Genomic DNA, 19,352 nt, shown 5'->3' with positions numbered 1-19,352 from the left:
GTTTCAACCAGTTTGTAGGTTACAGATTATTTTTAGTGCTACAGTATGATTTACCCAGATATGCATTTGCAATGACACAGCAATAACATAACAATGTCTCGTTTTCTCTCTGTTTCACTTCAAAATCATCCTCAGTTGCTTTAGATACTCCACAGGTTTCCTCTGCCATGCTGACATTGTCTAAATAAACTCCTGCTTAAATCAGAGTGCTATATGAGAAACAATAAATGCAAATATTGACTGACATTAGTTATATAAGAGATCAACTACTGATTTGCTTGATCTCATGTTAGAGTTTATAGCAGATAATTCTCAACACGCAAATGTTTGCAAGTAGATTTCCTGACAGCTAACTCGTAAATGAAACCAGTGCATTGAGGATGAATTTTTTATAGTCAAAAAAAGAAACAGAAAGTATTAACTGTAAATGCGTTTGGGGAATCTCCCACGATTATAAAAAAAATAAAGAAAAATAAAACCCAAGAGAAACCCATAATCAAAAAGCAACTTGATTGTCCAGCATGGACAGTTACAACAGAAGGGAGTTGACTGTTAGAGCCATTAAGAAATATAAACAAGACGTTGAGGGCAGGCAAAACAGGGAAATCATTCTCTATGGGAAATCATATCACACTGCTCACCCTACCTTACTGTAAGGAACAGATATCAGTGGTATATGTGGGCAGCCAGATCAGTCTTATTAGAAGACACTACAGGCAAAACAATTGTTTTTTTTAACGCATTGGTCAATTTTTAGATATTGGGCTATTTCGCTTCCATAGTTGTTTCTTTTATTACACTTTATATATTTGCATCTATAGATTTAAATTACAATTCATATCTTTAAAGACAAGTTTTTTCTGACTGTTGACAGTATTTTCTGATTTATGAAGTGAAAAGAGATATCGAAAACCCCATCTGTAAATATTTTTACTGTAATATGTCAACATAATGAAACAAGAATTTTTGGCTTTATACAATGTTCAGATTTCTGTTCTGTATGCAAAATGATTGAGTGGATATTGTTAAAAATATGTTTGCAAACTTGTAAAACAAAATGTGTATAATATTTTAATAAACAGGGGAAGTATGGTGATATCTATTAGTTTTTTGTTTGTTTTTACCCCATTCACCTTTGGTGTCTTGCTTTTAAAGGGAGAGTTCGCGCAAAAAATGAATAATTTACTCGCTCTCATGACTCTCATATCAGAATCACAACCTTAGTCACCATTCATTGTATGGAAAAACATGAAATGAAAGTGAATGGTGACAACATTTATGTATTTCGCAAAAGTCAGCCCTACTTAGTCATAGGGGTTTGTAACAACATTAAAAGTGAGTAAATCACGACATAATGATCTAAATATACTTTAAATGCGGTATCTTATTTTTAAAATGACATGGAAAAATAAGTGTTGACAGCTCGGCTTTTGACAGTCACATAAACACTGTTACTACTGCACTAGTACCTCCATGTACAAGAAACAAAACCGGACTTAAATCACAACCAAACCAAACATTTAGTCTTGCAGCAAGCTGTGCAAATACTAGCGGGCACACAGTACAACAACACACGCTAGCGCTGTCAAAACCTAGTGAGTGACCCACCTGCCTAGACAGCAGTTTCTGGCATTATATGCGCATCAAATCGAATCCCTAAGATGTTTAGAAATGCTGTCCAGGCAGGCAGCTGAGCTCACTAGGTTTTGGAAGGGGGAAAACACATATTTGTGATGGAGCCAGATGCTTTCAGAGAAGGATACTGTGGCTGCGGCACTGGCGGAGGCTGTTGAGCCACCGGTGTCCCCGGCGGTAGCGGTACTGTGGTCAGGGTGGCCCGCAGCTGGCTCGAGGGTGACGGCCCGGTTCCGGTTCCAGTTCCAGGTCCAGTTCCAGCGGCGGCAGCAGCGGCTGGTTTCGGCACCGCTTTCGGCGTCAAACTCATCGCAAATAAAACAAATTAAAAAACGCACGGCTTTACAGATATTTACAAATAAATTAGCTAGCGGCTAAACAGTGCACGTAAAAAAAATATTGCTGGAGAGTTACGTCAACACCTGGCCTTGCAAGAGCAGTTTGCCGGTGTCTGAGCCGATAGAAAAGCTTGAGCTAACAGGCTAGCTAGCTTATTGAGAGAATAGCAGGCTGAAGTTAGCCAGCTAACGTTAGCGCTTATTGTGGTTTATCTTCATTGCTGAAGGTTGGGGGCTGTTCCCCCTCCCCGGCCGGGGTTTCCGAGGATCTAGTTTGCCTCTTCTTGCCAGGGCGATCTTGATAGGTGTGCCCCTTTTGGGAAATAAATAACACCTTGTTTACAACTGCTCTTTGACGAGAGTATCTCCACGGAGTGTGATGATTCCGTTCAACATGGCGCTGCGGCCGCCTCCAGTAGTCCTACAGGACCGACCGTTCGTTCACTTCGGGTGTTTTCGTGAAACTTCGGAGAGTGGAATTAGCAACGAGTGTATACGGAAGTCATAACCTACTTGGATGTGAGCCAATGAGATCATTATAAACGATGTAACTGCCAAAAAGAATGACTTTAGATAAAACTTGCATTTTGAATGCCATCTCTGTATATCTATATAAAATATGCAATCCTTTCCATGTTTATGGAGCGTTTCGGCCCGATTTGTGATGTTACAGTGACATCTTGCGTCCAAAGCTGAACACGCCCACGAAACCTGCGAAATTTTCGGAGATTTTTGATATATAATAATAATCATTATAAAGGCTAGTAATAAAAAAAAGCTCTCTTATAATTAAATACACACATGTTATCTTTCTATAAAATGAACATCATAGAGAATGTGAGCTCCATCGCAATCAATATTAGCCTATTTATTTATTAGTAGGCAGAGGTGGACAAAGTAGACAACTTCCTTATTTGAGTGAAAGTACAGATTGGCCTACTACTGGTCAAATATTACTCCGTTACAAGTTAAAGTTGTAAAGACCGATTTTTACTGAAGTAAAAGTACAGAATTAATTTCTTGTTTTTAAAAGTAAATGTCAATGCATTGTTTTATTATTGTTGCACTGTTTGTAATACTTAGTACCTTATGCCTCTGAATCTATGCCTGCCTACCTACCCTCATATCAATATCAAATTTATTTCTAGAACACAGTTCCAGTGGGATTGAATGTGAGATTCAATAAGTGCACTCAATAACGTCCACAATGCGTCAAACTTTTATTTCCAACCAAATGCAACCCTTGCAACCAAAATCATCCCCTGACTGGAGATTTTCTTCTCAAGGACCTTGACAGAATTGTAGTGGAGTAAAAAGTACGATATTTGAAATCGTACAAATTTCAAATGAAACAAATGGATGAATGGGGAAACAAATGGGGATGAATTTATTTTTTATTTGTATAAATTAAAACCAATGTGGGGACACACTTTTTTATAATTTTTATTTTATTTGTTTAGTAGCCTGCATATACAGTGTATAGTTTTTTTTCTTTAAAAGAAATTACATTTACATTATCAATAAAAAATAAAAATAAAATGAGGCCCGTTCACACTAAGAACAATAATATAAATATAACCATAGCAATAACCTTTTTAGTGTCCAAACTAACGCACAAGAACATTCTGTTTATTATAAGCGCGCACTGCGGTGGGATTCTGATTGGCTGTCAAAGTTTTGTATCATTCATCAGCTGGAAAACATAATTCTGAAAGTGATTCTAATGATACCGTTCCTCTGTGTCAATATCATCATTCTCATAGAGTTAGAACGCTTATAGTTATCGTCCTTGGTGTGGGCCATTTACACTGCATTTATATTATAATTAGAATATTTATATTCTAAACTCATTTAAAAACTCAACATTGGGTACTTTGGAAACTGGTGCACAGGTGCAAATGCTTAGGAAAGGCACACACTTTACTTTTAATTAGGACATGCAGTTCAAGCTTCTCAGAAACACAAATGAATGGATGGTTGTTGATTGTTCACTAATATTCCTCTAAGAAAAGGGACAAACGATCATACGGTAAGAGACACTATAGCCTACATACAAATGTACATTTTCAAATTTGTCACAATAAAAATAAGAAACAAAGTATTCTATACTTTCAGCTCTTATCTTGAGGCAAATATTTATTAAAATGTACACAAGCAAAGGTTGAAGTTCCTCTGAGTTTGACACTTTCATCAAAAGGAGCACCTTACTTAACAATTCATGATCAAATGATTTCAGATGATCAAAAGCATGATCAAAATTATTTCTTCAACTGCTGAAAATGGGTTTGCGGGTTATCCGTGCGATTTTATAAGTGTTTAACCCCGGGACATCAAAACCTGGTGAGTGCCCCTTTTTGTTGAAGGTGTAAAAGTTAAAGAGCTGCCCGTCCTGAGATTCAAGAGACACAGAGGCAGCGTTAACTTTCAGCTGACATGGGTACTCCTTCTCAAACACCACCCTGAACACTCTATCCTGCAGATAACTCAGTTTCAAACTTCTGTACTTCATAGGAACCATGGTGTCTACTTGAGGTCCGAACTGCTCCAGAGACAGCACTCCATCTGTGTCTGCTTTGATCTCATAGAACGTTATGTTGCTATAAGTAAAGTAGCCTATGTAGGGAGCAGGGTCCGGTGGAGGGATGAGAACACGAGGTGCATTTCTGAAGGCACTTTCCATGGCAGGGATGAGATAACTGTAGGCCTTGGCCACGAGATCCTCATCTTCAGGTTTGGTTCCAGCCATTAAAATGACCAACCCGAGCTTCAAGCGAGGAACGAGGGAGATCGAGGCTGAATAACCATCTAGATCTCCATCTTTGCGTATGACGTGATAGCCCAACTGTTCATTTACCTCCCAAGGTGTGCCTGTTTGTTCTGCAAAGTAACTGTTTTCACAGCGAAACAGAGGAGTCAACATGGTTTTGAGGGTTTCGGGCTGGAGAACCTGATGGTAGTATGCACCCAGCAGCATCATCACCAGTTTGGCCATGTCAGCAGGTGTGGAGTACATTTGCCCTGATGGTCTATACCAGCCGAGGTCATACAGGGGTGCAGGCCGCCCACTTGAGTAAACGCCTATTGCCATCTGGTCCTCAATCTGTGGGGTGATTTCAAATCCGGTGTCCTCCATTCCCAGTGGTTGCAAGATATTTTCAGACACCCATCGTTGATAATCCGTCCCTGCTACCTTTTCCGCCATCACGTGGGCCAGCAGGGAGAAGGCCAAGTTGCTGTAGTGGCATCTGAGGACAGCAGAGGACTAGAATTACTTAGAGAATCCACAAGTGCATGACTGCACCTACTAACGTCAATTATTTACACCTCCTCTCATCCTTACTTTGTTCCAGGGTCAGCCACGAGAACATCATCTTGTAATAAATCCAAGGCAGCCTGAGTGTTGCCTTTCCAGAGTAAAGTAGTCGCCCTGAGCCGTCTTGGTAAACCTGTAGTTAGTAATGAATCCAAAATATCCAGTATTTCATATTTTCATTCATTTGATATGGTGTTTACCTTATCAGCCATTTCAAAAATTAGTTATCAAAGATATTTTAACATTCTGTTTGCGATTTGAAAGTAAAATTATTGGGGATGCAGATGCAAACACTAAAAACTCGCAACTTTATAATGTGCATTATGAAAAATGGATTCATTTGGGATTTTTAAGTTCTTAATGTTTTTAAAGATTAACTTTAATTGAAGGTTAAATGACAGCATAAGTAATGTAAATGAAAAATATAGAAAATGAGCATTGACAATAAAATATAAAACATCGGTCTAATGCTGAATAATAAAAACAAATAAAAAGATCTCTAATACCGGATGATAACTGATTTGATGCTGCTGTATTGTGCAATTTGTGCATTCTAAAAATGATGGTAAAAAATAATAATAATAAAACAATTATGGGGAATACAGGCACAGTTTTATTTGTATTGTTTTACTCTAAGGCAGAAATGGTCTTTCATTATAAACAGTTTTATTAGTAGATTTCTTGTCAAAAACTTAACGGTTATTTCTGAATGCAATTAAGTGTACCAAAATAATCATCACCAGTATTTCTGACACATTATATAAACATCAGCTTGGGGACAGTACATGTTAGAGCCATTCCTTCCGGTCTAATCCTAGAGGACCTGTGGCAAACCCACTTAACCATGTCAGGTAACAGAGCTGATTAGGATAGCCGTGAAAACTCCCAGTCTAAAAACAGTTGATCTTTTTCACCTTCTTTATTTTTACAGCACATGGAACAGTGGATGTGCTATTTTTATACATGCTAATCATCTATCGGTGAGATCAGTGACAGATACTGTGGTCCTCACCTGAAAGCTGACTGACCATCCTTCTCAAGGTAACTGAAGAGATGTGAGCTTGAGCCTCTTTACTGCTCATGCCTTCAGAGATGGGCTTGAGGTCATGACCCCATCTTTTCCCCAGAGGGTTTTTCATGGTGAAGTTCTTGACATACTTTCCCAGAGGGTCATCCAGCGAATCCACTTTTCCATCCTCCCAAAGTTTATACAGCATCAAGGTGGGGAAGATTTTTGAGAGGCTTGCAATTCTTTTGTAGTGTAACCATAACCATAAACAACAGAGAAACAAATTACAAAAAAGAGCACACAGCTATGTATGTACAATAAATATTTTAATGTATTATCAAAATTTGAGTTTTAAAAGGGTGGGCATCAACTTTTCCAGGTCAATGGAATTCATTGTCAATGAACGTCCATTTTGCACAACTCATGAAATATTATTTTAAAACAATTGTTTTTGCTGCTTCACATTTTTATGGAAAAAATAATGCCATTCAAACATTTGTGATAAGATTAAAAAAAGAGAGAAATTGATATTGCATTAAAATAATTTAATAATGTATTAAATTGATCAAAAGTGACCTTTACATGATGTAACAAGATTTCTATTTTATAAATGCTTTAATAAATAAATACATTTAATAAATCCAAATAAATGCTGTTCATTGAACTTTCTATTCATCAAAGATGAATAAATATATTCAAATAGAAAACAGTTAATTTAATTTGTAATAATATTTCACAATATTACTGTTTTATATATATATATATATATATATATATATATATATATATATATATATATATATATATATATATATACACAGTGAGGAAAATAAGTATTTGAACACCCTGCTATTTTGCAAGTTCTCCCACTTGGAAATCATGGAGGGGTCTGAAATTGTCATCGTAGGTGCATGTCCACTGTGAGAGACATAATCTATAAAAAAAAAAAATCCAGAAATCACAATATATGATTTTTTAACTATTTATTTGTATGATACAGCTGCAAATAAGTATTTGAACACCTGTCTATCAGCTAGAATTCTGACCCTCAAAGACCTGTTAGTCTGCCTTTAAAATGTCCACCTCCACTCCATTTATTATCCTAAATTAGATGCACCTGTTTGAGGTTGTTAGCTGCATAAAGACACCTGTCCACCCCATACAATCAGTAAGAATCCAACTACTAACATGGCCAAGACCAAAGAGCTGTCCAAAGACACTAGAGACAAAATTGTACACCTCCACAAGGCTGGAAAGGGCTACGGGGAAATTGCCAAGCAGCTTGGTGAAAAAAGGTCCACTGTTGGAGCAATCATTAGAAAATGGAAGAAGCTAAACATGACTGTCAATCTCCCTCGGACTGGGTCTCCATGCAAGATCTCACCTCGTGGGGTCTCAATGATCCTAATAAAGGTGAGAAATGAGCCCAGAACTACACGGGAGGAGCTGGTCAATGACCTGAAAAGAGCTGGGACCACCGTTTCCAAGGTTACTGTTGGTAATACACTAAGACGTCATGGTTTGAAATCATGCATGGCACGGAAGGTTCCCCTGCTTAAACCAGCACATGTCAAGGCCCGTCTTAAGTTTGCCAATGACCATTTGGATGATCCAGAGGAGTCATGGGAGAAAGTCATGTGGTCAGATGAGACCAAAATAGAACTTTTTGGTCATAATTCCACTAAACGTGTTTGGAGGAAGAAGAATGATGAGTACCATCCCAAGAACACCATCCCTACTGTGAAGCATGGGGGTGGTAGCATCATGCTTTGGGGGTGTTTTTCTGTACATGGGACAGGGCGACTGCACTGTATTAAGGAGAGGATGACTGGGGCCATGTATTGCGAGATTTTGGGGAACAACCTCCTTCCCTCAGTTAGAGCATTGAAGATGGGTCGAGGCTGGGTCTTCCAACATGACAATGACCCGAAGCACACAGCCAGGATAACCAAGGAGTGGCTCTGTAAGAAGCATATCAAGGTTCTGGCGTGGCCTAGCCAGTCTCCAGACCTAAACCCAATAGAGAATCTTTGGAGGGAGCTCAAACTCTGTGTTTCTCAGCGACAGCCCAGAAACCTGACTGATCTAGAGAAGATCTGTGTGGAGGAGTGGGCCAAAATCCCTCCTGCAGTGTGTGCAAACCTGGTGAAAAACTACAGGAAACGTTTGACCTCTGTAATTGCAAACAAAGGCTACTGTACCAAATATTAACATTGATTTTCTCAGGTGTTCAAATACTTATTTGCAGCTGTATCATACAAATAAATAGTTAAAAAATCATACATTGTGATTTCTGGATTTTTTTTTTTAGATTATATCTCTCACAGTGGACATGCACCTACGATGACAATTTCAGACCCCTCCATGATTTCTAAGTGGGAGAACTTGCAAAATAGCAGGGTGTTCAAATACTTATTTTCCTCACTGTATATATATATATATATATATATATATACACACACACACACACACACACACAAAGAATAGACTTTTTGTAAGAATAGAATTTCTCCTTAAGCTTAAATTAGTTGTAAAACGCCCCCAAGAACCGAAGCAACAAGAGAATTATTGCTTCCAAACTCAAATCATAAGTGTGCAAAGCTACTGTAACCCACCTGTAAACTGTGTACTCATTTATTGGGGGAGACTTCGGGTCACTTCCATTCTTTCTGCCAAAATTACCATTCCACAATACAGAATCATTAAATATTACAATAGCAGAAACGGCCGGCAGTTTTGTGGAATCAAGGCTGGTTCTCAAAAGCACATCCACCTGTAGCACAACATATTGTAATAGTTATCAAACTGGTTATCAATATTTAACTAATATTCCAATCAGAGTGGTCTAGGAATTTACACAGAAAGTGCTTTGATTTTTACTCATCATTTGACTTCAGCATTCTGACCTTGTCCAAAGCTTCCATGAGGACAGGTATCGGGTGCTTTAACGGGACAGGCTCAGGGAAACCTGGGCACATCTTCTCCTCTTTCACTTCTTTTTCAGCTCTTATATCCACTGTAAAGTAAAAAAATCATATGTAGGCTGTCAAATATATACATATAGATAAATATAGAACTTTTAGTGTGACCCACATGTATGTATAACACAACAAATGTGATATATGAAATAACATAATGCCGTCACTCATATCTTATCATTATATAATATACATTTAACATGTGATGGAGGATGGGGATGGGTGTTTGGTCCATAATCATGTATTTTACACAGAGTTCTTTTTCCCTTCCCCCAAGTGATAATCAGGCTTTACAGCACACAGTAAGCCACTATGTCGAGCTCTGGGTAATCCATTGCCATCTCCTGCAAACTTTTAATTAAGCAAAAGGAGATCGAAAAGCCAAATGTAAGGATGTTCCCCAATTCTATAAATGCTTTCCAGGCACTTCTACCCATTATAAGTTAAAAAATATATATATTTGTGGGAGCAAAATGCATAATTTCTTCTATATAAGCATTCACCATCCATTCATTGATGTTTGATGATCACTTGCTGGAGCTCTCTACAGTATAGTAGCCTTTTTTTTTTTTTTTGGGGCCATTTTTACCTGGTGTTGCTTTAGGAAGCCTGTACTGCCAAAGAAAACAGCCTGTCATTACAAAAGAGAGAAGGAGAAAGAAGACCATGCCCAACTTCGTCCATTTCACTTTCATCTTTGCAGTCTGGTGGTCTCCTTCTCTGGCAGGCTTAAAGAGAAAGGACAGTTTCACAGATGCAATCTTCTGAACTTCACATATAAGATAGTCACATCAATATATACTGTATCTACAATTTATGTATTGAATCTTAAACAGAATCGTTAAAAAAAAATAAAAAAAATAAAAATCACACTGATAATTGTAACATTTTCTATGAACACGATGAAACAATAAAACAGCAGTGTGTACTACTCAAAACATTGATTCTAATATATTTTCTACTCTAAGATATAATATTCTCATGTAGCACAAATGATAAAATGTCTTACCACAAGGTTTACTCCTTTACCACAGAGTTTACTCCTCCTTCCACATTGTATATCTCCCAAATGATACGTCTATTCACAGAGACTTGTTTTTCTGAAACAGACAAAAAAAAAACAAAAAAAAACATTTAAAGTGGAATTCCATTAAAGCTGAAAACAGACACAACTAGAGCTTACCAGCCACTCACCAGCCATGCTTTAATCTTTACAAGAGCCTGTAACTTCTCAGCATCCTCTCGGCCAACTGCAGGCCAGCACGTCATAATCTGAAGATCTCCTCCTTTAAAGCCACACTCCTGTCTTTACACATCCATTCTGTTCATCAGTTTATATATTTTACAAATTTATTTTTAATTTTACCTTTAACTTTTATTTTTTGTTTGATGCATTGTTTTTAAAAAAAAAAAACATTTCTGTTATTTATTTATATTACTTTCTATATAATAGGCCTATAATGTATTTTTTATTAGATTTTTTTTTAGAAATTATTATATTAATATTTAAAGTAAAATGCTGTTGATGGATCATGCAGAACACTATTTGCACATTTACTCTATTTGTCTTAATAGGTTAGTTAACCGAGGTCCTGACTTACTGTGGTCGTTAATTGCCACTTTAATTATTAATTTGACCTCATTAATTAAGGAAAATTAGCAAATAGCAAATTCTGGTAAGGTTGGTTTCAGTACAGTGGTTGTAGGATTGCTAAATTACTAAAGAAACGTGGTGTACAAGTGTACATTTCTTATTACCACCCTTTGCTGCTTAGACCAATGGAGGAAATAAGCGCAGTTAGAGTAGCAGAATATTTGGGAGAGCATTGCTATAGTGTGACTACTGTACATATAAAGCCTGGTTCACTACCGAAGCTAAGTGGGCTCGAGCCAGGCTGTGGCATGGAAGGGAGACCTTTGTAAAAAAACTCAGATTTTATTGGAAGTTGCTTTAGTCAGGCCAGCAGAGGGTGCTCACTCCCAGGCCTGTATGGCTCTTACAGTGTGAAGGCGGTGATCACACCCTATGGATCACACCGGTGTGATCTAGGCTGGTCCTGGAGCGTAGTATCGTATCAAACCTATTTTTTACAGTCTATGTATCAAACCAGTGTGTGTGATTAGAACGGTCAGTGCATCACGTGATCAACTGTGCTTTCGCTCGTTGGCTGGCGCTGAGCCCTTGTCATCACATAATGTAATCACATTTTCAACCACGTAATGTTTATTTTAGGTTTCAGATATTTAAATTCATATAAGTACTAAAAAACAGTACATTTAGAGTTCGTAAAATACACACGTCTATGGAAGCGGCAATGATAATCCTTTCCATTATAATTAGATTAGACGACACGTTATTCATATCAGATACATTGTGTAAGTAACTTTAAAGTTTCTTTTCCCAGTCCACCGGCCACTTACTTTCATGTATGTCGGGAGAAGTGGATTAATTCACGTGTTGTAAATCCAACAGATCCGATTCTCTGAACTGTGGCACAAAACTAACATGGCTGCGCCCGTCGCGCATATCTCAACTAACACTATCGTTATAAAGGTTTAAACATAAAACACATCCACTTGCACATATTTGACAAATGGAATATCAGATATTTCATGCTATAGCTAACAAATTTGTGAAGATTTTGAATAAAAAAGGTTGTTTTTTTTGGGGTAAAGTTTTGTTTGTTCTTTTTGGCATGCAGTTTGCAAAGTGACAAAATGAAGCAAAGCACAACTAGTCCACACTTTTATTTTATCCGTTTCTGAATTTGATGTTATCAGAGGCAAAATGCAAATACAATTGCATTATTATTACTATTTACTTTTGGACAAAGTCTTATTTCATGCAAAGTGATAATATAATTACACTTTCATTTTCTCTGTTTGAAAGTTTTTAATGCTGTTATTTGATTTTATGTTTTTAAAATGTGATGTTAATAAAATACCGGTAAATTTTAACAGTTAAAATGAAAGAGTAGTTTATTACCATTTTGTTGGAGCGATTGGGGACAGGTGTAGCTCGGAACCCTTCCCTACCTCCAAAGTGGGGAATGGCAGAAACAGTTTGAGAAACACTGGGTTTGTATGAAAGATTGTTATTTATTATATTTTGAGGAAGTAGTTTTATATAGGCCTATATTTCACATATTATTTCTTTTAAAAACATTTTAAAAGTTACATGCAAAATGGACCACGATATCCAGTGTGATTTTAATGGCTGAACATTATTTTGTATAACAGTTGTCACAAGAGGGCAGCAAGTATACTGTATTATCAGTTTCTGTTGTCCCTGCGTTTATCACAATACCTATCATTTCTAAGCAGCTTTACAGAAAATGCATGTTTCTACATTACATCAGAGATCAGAGGGCAACTCTCAGCAGTTAGAACAGGGTTCACCAATCTCGGTCCTGGAGGGCCGCTGTCCTGCAGAGTTTAGCTCCAACCCCAATTAGACACACCTGAACCAGCTAATCAAGGTCTCACTAGGCATACTAGAAACTTTCAAACAGGTGTGTTGGAGCTGGTTGAAGCTAAACTCTGCAGGACAGCGGCCCTCCAGGACCGAGATTGGTGAACCCTGAGTTAGAATGATGATTCTAAAAAAATATTTGCACAAAAAGGGGGGAAAAAGCATAGGCCTCTATAAAAGTTATTTAATCAGCTTGTTGACACAATATCAGATTAATTGCATTGTTTATGTGCCTGGAAGCCAGTTCAATAATGAATCGTGCATGAAGTGGATATCAGTACCATAAAAAGAGAATTATTGACTGGTGGCTGTTTGCTTGACTCTACTACTTATCCTATTTGATCTTTTCCTGCTGATTTTGAAGCAAGCCAGAGAGCTTTCCCTTTCCCTCGGGCTCCATGTCTAAACCGATAGTGAGATCAATACCATCAGCCTGTCTGCACAATCTGTGACTGCTCCATGCTGGTTTTATTGGGCCCACACAATCCCATATCTAATAACATAAACATATCAAGCTGTTAATTATACCTGACAAAATCAATTGTGTGACACCTAACTGTAGTAGTTTGGGATGAGGGAACAGTTTATGTTAGGTACCCAGACCATTACTGTCATTATTATATTTACTTATGTTTCTTTCTTTGAGGCCACGCCTTCATGACTTTCCCCAATCTTGAAGACTTGGGGTGCTGTCAACTGATACCATCCTACTATTTTGAGAGCCTAATTCACAGAGGACCATGCGCATGCTCCAGATATTAAATTACTCATGAAATATTTGTTCGTCCTCGAGGCCTCGTTCATCTGAACAGAAAACTCTGCTAAGTCCCGGAAATGTCAAAGAGAGCAAATTTGAGTCACCTCTGTGAGCAAGGTCAATTTTTCCAATTTAGAGCAGCAGGATTAGAAAGGCAGACCCGTATCAGTGCGTGTTACTATCAGAAGCCATCAAAATGGCACAGTGGGGTGTCATGTTCGTTTCTACTCTCACAAAAGAGAGTATTTTGTGGTCTGTGCTCTCGCCGTAGAGTTCAGCAAGACACACTCTTTGAGGGTCGCTGAACTTCTTTGAGCTTGTTTAGTTTCAGACTTCAGTGCCGAGTTACTGATGAAAACAGTGATCTGAATGTATTCATCATGCAGAACTTTATATACATTTGTATTATTATTATTATCATACATACAATGAAATAATGTATGTATTGAAAGATTTATAAATAAATATATAATGAGTGTGTGGGAGGTTGGAGGTGTGTGGTGTATAAATAAAAAATAAATAAATTATATATATATATATATATATATATATATATATATATATATATATATATATATATATATATTATAAATTGAACCATGAAACAGTTTTTTATACTCTGGCTCATATCACTGATTGTGCGTGTGTGTGTGTGTGTGTGTGTGTGTGTGTGTGTGCGTGTGTATGTGTGTGTGTATATATATATATATATATATATATATATATATATATATATATATATATATATATATATATATATATATATAATTATATACACACACTCACAATTAGTGATATGAGCCAGAGTAAAAACCAGTTTCATGGTTCAATTCATGACCCACAAGTCAAGACAGATTAGACCTGATTGGTTTGTTGGTGCCATATGTGACCTACAATCTTCGCTCTGCTAGCATTAGTAGACAGGAGGGTCGCCAATCTCCCTGGGCAAAGGTTTCCATGGAAACGACCCCTGTATTCTCTAGTCTGCCGTTTTGCAGTCCTCACTCATCTTGAGGCTGAATTATCCTAGAATCATTTATGTCAGTTCCATATTCTTCTGCTCTATTTCCTCCCTCTCTCTCACCCTCTCTCTCTTTCCCTAACTCCCCGTCTCTCCCTTTCCGGTGGTCTATCCCTCTCTCGCTCTTGCTCTGTTGTATGCCGTTTGGAATGTTTTATTTTTTATTTTTTTTAGTTTTTTACAGAAATTTGTATAATCCTGCTCTATTTTTAATGAGTCATTATGGATTTCCTCTTCAGTTGTATGTTTTTAGATACAAGCAAATGTCCATGTACTGTCGTGTAGGCTATTTAATAAAAATGACTGTATTTATTTTATTCATGTTTTTACTTGTTTTTTTACAGATGATTTTTAAAAAAATGTATAAATAAATATTTTATAATGTTGTAAAAAACAACATTTTTACTTCTTTTTTTTTTTTTAAATGTAACTGTGCATGTGCGCTAATAGCTCCACTATTCAGGATCTTACATTTTAGAGAATATATCTAAGTGAATAAATTAATCCATGTATGAGGGCTGAAGTTGGGTTCTTCTCACATGGGAGTCAAAGATCACGAGCAGTGGTGTTGAGAAACGAGGCCGTTTGACTTCTTCACACCAGCCCCTTGTGTGATCTGTCAGTTTTGTAATCTTCAAAACGATCAAATTGCAAGTGACTCGAAGGATTAGAGAGCTTTTTGATAGATGATGATCACATGCATCAGCCTATCTTACCTCCCTCCCCCCAACATACCACCGCATCCGCACCTAAACAGAACAAACTCCAGGGGGCGCTGTTGGTAGGACATAAATTGTCATCGATCAAACAAGTGAATGCCGGGCAAATTACTTGGCTTGTGTATCCAAAAGAAGAATACTATTTATTTATATAATTTAAGTGCTTCCACAGAGCCTTTTTCGTGACTTCCGAAACCAGTTTTAAATGGCTGACATTATGGATATAGCCTATTACCCAGTTGCTAACAGAGATGGGAAAAGATAACAACAAATATGCCTACATAAAAATAAAATAAAAATGTAAAATCACGGTCTAGATTTGAAAGTGCTTAAATGAATTTGTTTCAGAGATAATTTGTTACATTTTTAGAATTTTGTTTGATAACAAACACAATATTATAAATTGTGTTTGTTTTATTAGGCCAATATTAATAACTTAAGATAAAAGTAAACTAGCTTTCATAACAACAATGATGATAATAACCAATTATTATTGTTGTTGTTGTTGTTATTATTATCTATCTTGCAGTCAGACAGTAAAGATTATCACGTTTTCTGAGCATCACTCGTGTCAGCCACACATTCCCGCCCCTCGTCTGCGTTTCATTGGTTTCGTCCAAACTTGCCTTAGTTCTTCCAGACCGATGGGGTTTATTCGAGAGCTTGTATGCATAGTGTGTTCACAGATGGCCTGCCGGACAAGTTTTCAATGAATATTCTGGGTCTTTACGGTAAAATGCCCAAATTTACGGCAATTATGGATATAATTCGTTTGTTATGGATAATACGGATTGTGTGGGCTGTTGAAGGTAAGAGCATGTGTCTGTGTCAAGCGTGTGTGCTTTGAAATGTCTGTTACTTTTTACGCGTATCACACTGACGATATTGATCGAATTAAGATGATAATTATTTAAAGAAAGGCGCTGATGTTAGTGTTTTACAGTCATGTCATATTATCTCAATTTAAAGTCTTCCGTTTTCAGTAAAGTGCACCGAAAACAGGTGCACTGCAACTGTCTGTGGATATAATTGAGTTGAAATGGCTTTCCCTTGGTCAACTGTTATACTATAAACTGTTCAATCAGAGAAAAAGTTTAAGCGATTTTTACCCAAAAATGAAAATTCTGTCATCATTTACTCTCCCTCATGTTGTTCCAAACCTGCATGACTTTCTTCATTTCTGTGTAACACAAAAGATGATGTTAAGCATTCTGTTCCATTCACTTTCATTGCACCTTTTCCAATGAGAGTGAATGGTGACTGAGGCTCATTCTGCATTACATCTTCTTTTGTGTTCCACAGAAGAAAGAAAATGTAACAACACAAGGGTGTAAATTATGTCTCTTTAAGCTGCATTATCGAGTCTCTGTGTCTGTCTCATTGAATGACCATCTTCAATAACATTTGAAAATGTGTAAGCTCAAACCTAGTGAGCTTTTTCATTTATTACAAGTACAAATGGAAGTAGGTGCCCCTAAATGCTGTCTATGTAGGTTTTGAGAAGAATGGAGTAGTATTGAAACTGAAAATATCTTAAAAAATACCTTTAGTATTTTACCAAGCAATATAGTAAATTTTTGTCTGTCATGCTCCAGTCTGTCTGATAGTACACGTGGGCCATTGTCTCAAATCTGCATCAGCACCTCATCACCACCCGAAACCTTCAGGAGAGCTGCAAGGATCTCTTTTTAAACTCCAAGATAGTGAATTCTGTCTTTAACATATTTAGAAAAAAAGGGACAAAATTATGTCTGCAGATGTCCTCTTAGAAATTTAGATTCTCATTAGAAATCTTGTGTTAAATAGAGTGAATCATTGTGCTTGTTAAAGTTCTTCCTGCCCATTACATCCTGGAGTTGGTCCTCTTTGGTATGATGGACCTGTTGCAACAGGACATGGGAGGAGAAACATTACAGTAGTAATGCATTTCTTTTGAGCATGATTTTATTGATGATATCATCATCATATTCTTGATTAGTCTTATTATATAGGCTACTATTATATTAAAACGGAAGGTTCCAAAACACAGCAGTGCCATAGAAGATCCATTTTTTGGTTCCTCAAAGAACATTTCAGGGATCAGTTCTAAAAAGAACCAATTTCTTTAGCCTGAAGAATATATTAATAATCTAAATAACCTTCATTATAAGGTAAATAACCAACATATGTTAGGCTACATGAACTTACCATAGTAATAACAGTAAATGACATGCAACTATCCCACAACCAAACCCTAATGCTACCCTAACCCTATACAGTAAGTACATGTTGTTAAGTCATCCATGGAGGTTGTTAAAGGTTGCCAAAGATGGCAATAAAGAATCTTAATTTTTAAGAGTGTAGTTATTCATTCTTATTTATTACCTATGGAAATTTCTCTGTGGAACATCAGATGTGAGTTTTGCTTTGTCTAGACTAGTATGTTATTCTGATGATAAACCATCTGTTTAGTGATAAGCTATAAACAATGCATACATGAAGCTTAGCCATAGCCTGAAATCACACCGTCCATTCCTGTTGGTTTGATCTGGTGATGTGAGGAGTAAAAGCTCATTCATTACACCTCAGAGCAGAGAAGTATTATAATTCTTTACAGCATTGAGACACATGACTTAGGTTGCGAATAAGGACACGGAAATTTCCTCAAGTAAGTGAGGATGTCTGTAAATTAGACCCCGCTTTGACTTATCTAATGAATCAGTCCTGTTTCAATTTTGATTGTTGGGTTCTTCATTTGCCCAGCGGCAGCGAGTAAATGATTTTCTGTAATGTGAAGAAAATACATAGCTGGACTACCACTTAAGCTCCTGTTCTGTTTTGTTCTTTCAATCATGTTGCAAGCTATAATGACAGAACTGTGCTGGGAAAGCCGACCCCCTAAGCATTTGAGAAAGTAGTGTGCATAAATTAAAGTAGCAATGCATCAGTGGCTGTTTGTTTAGTCAGAAATACACTATTTGTAATTTTCACAGAATGTACGAGTGAATCTGATTCTGACCCATACTGTATATCACTACAGGGAGTGTCACTACAAGTTTTTTTTTTAAATGATATTGTTTTTTTTAACTCATCTTCAAGGTTCGTTCAGTTTGCAAAATGTCATTTGATTTTACTCCCTACCAGAGTTATTATATAAACTAAAAACATTTTTAAAAAATTCAGTAACTGGAAATAAAATAAACGCTAACTAAAATAAAGTACTTACATTTTTGTTATACCTGCATAAAAAAAAAAAAAACTTATTTTATTGTTTGATGCTGAGGAAACATTTCACATTTTAATTTAGTTTAACTTGATGAATTTAAATCACTAAAACTGAAATAAATTTTTTTCACTTTTATTCAAAGTGTAGGACAGGGATGTGATAATATCGAATTATGCAAATTTAATTATGCAAATTCAAATGGAAACTTCATAGACAGTTGGCCAGCAAATGTAAACATCTCAGTTGCATTGACAGAACATTCTTAACCCACCCTCAGAGAACTGTTCAAAATTGCTTACTCAAAAAATAGCCTATAGTTCCAAATGTTATTACCAAAATACATGAATGAAAATAACATTATTATTTAACAGTAGCTAAATATAAGAACATAACAATTCAGTGCATAATTTCCATACCAGAGCACCTCCCAAACACATATCATTCAGTTCAGACAACATTCCCACAATCAAAAAGGCTTGTCTCAGGGGCTGTTTACACGACACAGGTTTCAACAAAAAAAAAAATATATATTTTTTTTGTCATTCATTTACATGACAACAGCGTTTTGGGGGCCTGAAAACAGAAACTTTGTGAAAACACCATTTCAAAGTGCAAGTTTTTGAAAACCATACCGTTATTGTCGTATTGTAAACAACAAAAACGCTAATTTGTGAAAACTGTGACGTCATGCACACGTGTATTACGTGTTCAGTCTATAAGCGCGTAGAGTTTTTTTACAAAGTGTCATCTTCACATACTGGCCTGGCATGCATAATACAATCATAATACTCATCAATGTCATTTTCGTGGATCCGTGTGAACAGGTATCGTTTTGACTGATGTCGTCTGTATGCAAAAAATGCGAAGGAAAAACTTTTCAGTTTTTATTACATCTTGATTGGAAA

General features: G+C 36.6%; 3 protein-coding genes across 10 annotated transcripts in view; 1 reads left to right on the top strand and 2 right to left on the bottom strand.

Annotated features, from left to right (window-relative positions):
- Positions 1-2,418, bottom strand: part of eif4g3b (eukaryotic translation initiation factor 4 gamma, 3b) — a 47,459-nt gene extending 45,041 nt beyond the window's left edge. Inside the window, exon 1 of one of the 3 annotated variants that reach the window (XM_079849255.1) lies at positions 1,764-2,418. In XM_079849255.1, the coding sequence (XP_079705381.1) occupies positions 1,764-1,945 (182 nt within the window). In that variant the 5' untranslated portion in view covers positions 1,946-2,418. The remainder of the gene's footprint in view (positions 1-1,763) is intronic. The other 2 variants (XM_079849256.1, XM_079849254.1) reach the window with 2 other exon arrangements.
- Positions 2,419-3,175: 757 nt separating this feature from the next.
- lactbl1a (lactamase, beta-like 1a) lies at positions 3,176-11,764 on the bottom strand. 4 transcript variants are annotated; one of them, XM_079848999.1, is made up of 9 exons: positions 11,695-11,764; positions 10,457-10,579; positions 10,283-10,373; positions 9,863-10,001; positions 9,202-9,311; positions 8,911-9,068; positions 6,299-6,537; positions 5,314-5,419; positions 3,176-5,218 (listed from the first exon to the last, which is right to left on the bottom strand). In XM_079848999.1, exons 4-9 carry the CDS (start codon positions 9,966-9,968, stop codon positions 4,240-4,242), a joined length of 1,698 nt encoding a protein of 565 aa, XP_079705125.1. In that variant the 5' UTR covers positions 9,969-10,001; positions 10,283-10,373; positions 10,457-10,579; positions 11,695-11,764; the 3' UTR covers positions 3,176-4,239. The 4 variants fall into 4 exon arrangements, with proteins under 4 accessions (XP_079705125.1, XP_079705123.1, XP_079705126.1 ...); XM_079848997.1 differs by having other exon boundaries at positions 10,283-10,364; XM_079849000.1 differs by having other exon boundaries at positions 9,949-10,001; positions 10,283-10,364.
- Positions 11,765-15,886: 4,122 nt separating this feature from the next.
- Positions 15,887-19,352, top strand: part of ephb2a (eph receptor B2a) — a 63,880-nt gene continuing 60,414 nt past the window's right edge. For all 3 annotated transcript variants that reach the window (XM_079849078.1, XM_079849080.1, XM_079849079.1), the window contains exon 1: positions 15,887-16,051. In XM_079849078.1, coding sequence (XP_079705204.1) covers positions 15,910-16,051 — 142 coding nt within the window. In that variant the 5' untranslated portion in view covers positions 15,887-15,909. The remainder of the gene's footprint in view (positions 16,052-19,352) is intronic.

This window comes from Squalius cephalus, assembly GCF_949319135.1.
Source record: "Squalius cephalus genome assembly, chromosome: 18".
NCBI classification, from domain to species: Eukaryota; Metazoa; Chordata; class Actinopteri; order Cypriniformes; family Leuciscidae; genus Squalius; species Squalius cephalus.
This window is presented reverse-complemented; position numbering and strand designations above follow the sequence as displayed.

Excerpts from the sequence above, each read along its gene's own strand:
- lactbl1a (XM_079848999.1), bottom strand. The coding sequence starts at position 9,968 with ATGAAAGTGAAATGGACGAAGTTGGGCATGGTCTTCTTTCTCCTTCTC. Across the intron at positions 9,312-9,862 it reads GCTTCCTAAAGCAACACCAG|TGGATATAAGAGCTGAAAAA; the intron begins GTAAAAATGGCC and ends TTTACTTTACAG. Across the intron at positions 5,219-5,313 it reads GTGGCTGACCCTGGAACAAA|ATGCCACTACAGCAACTTGG; the intron begins GTAAGGATGAGA and ends TGCTGTCCTCAG.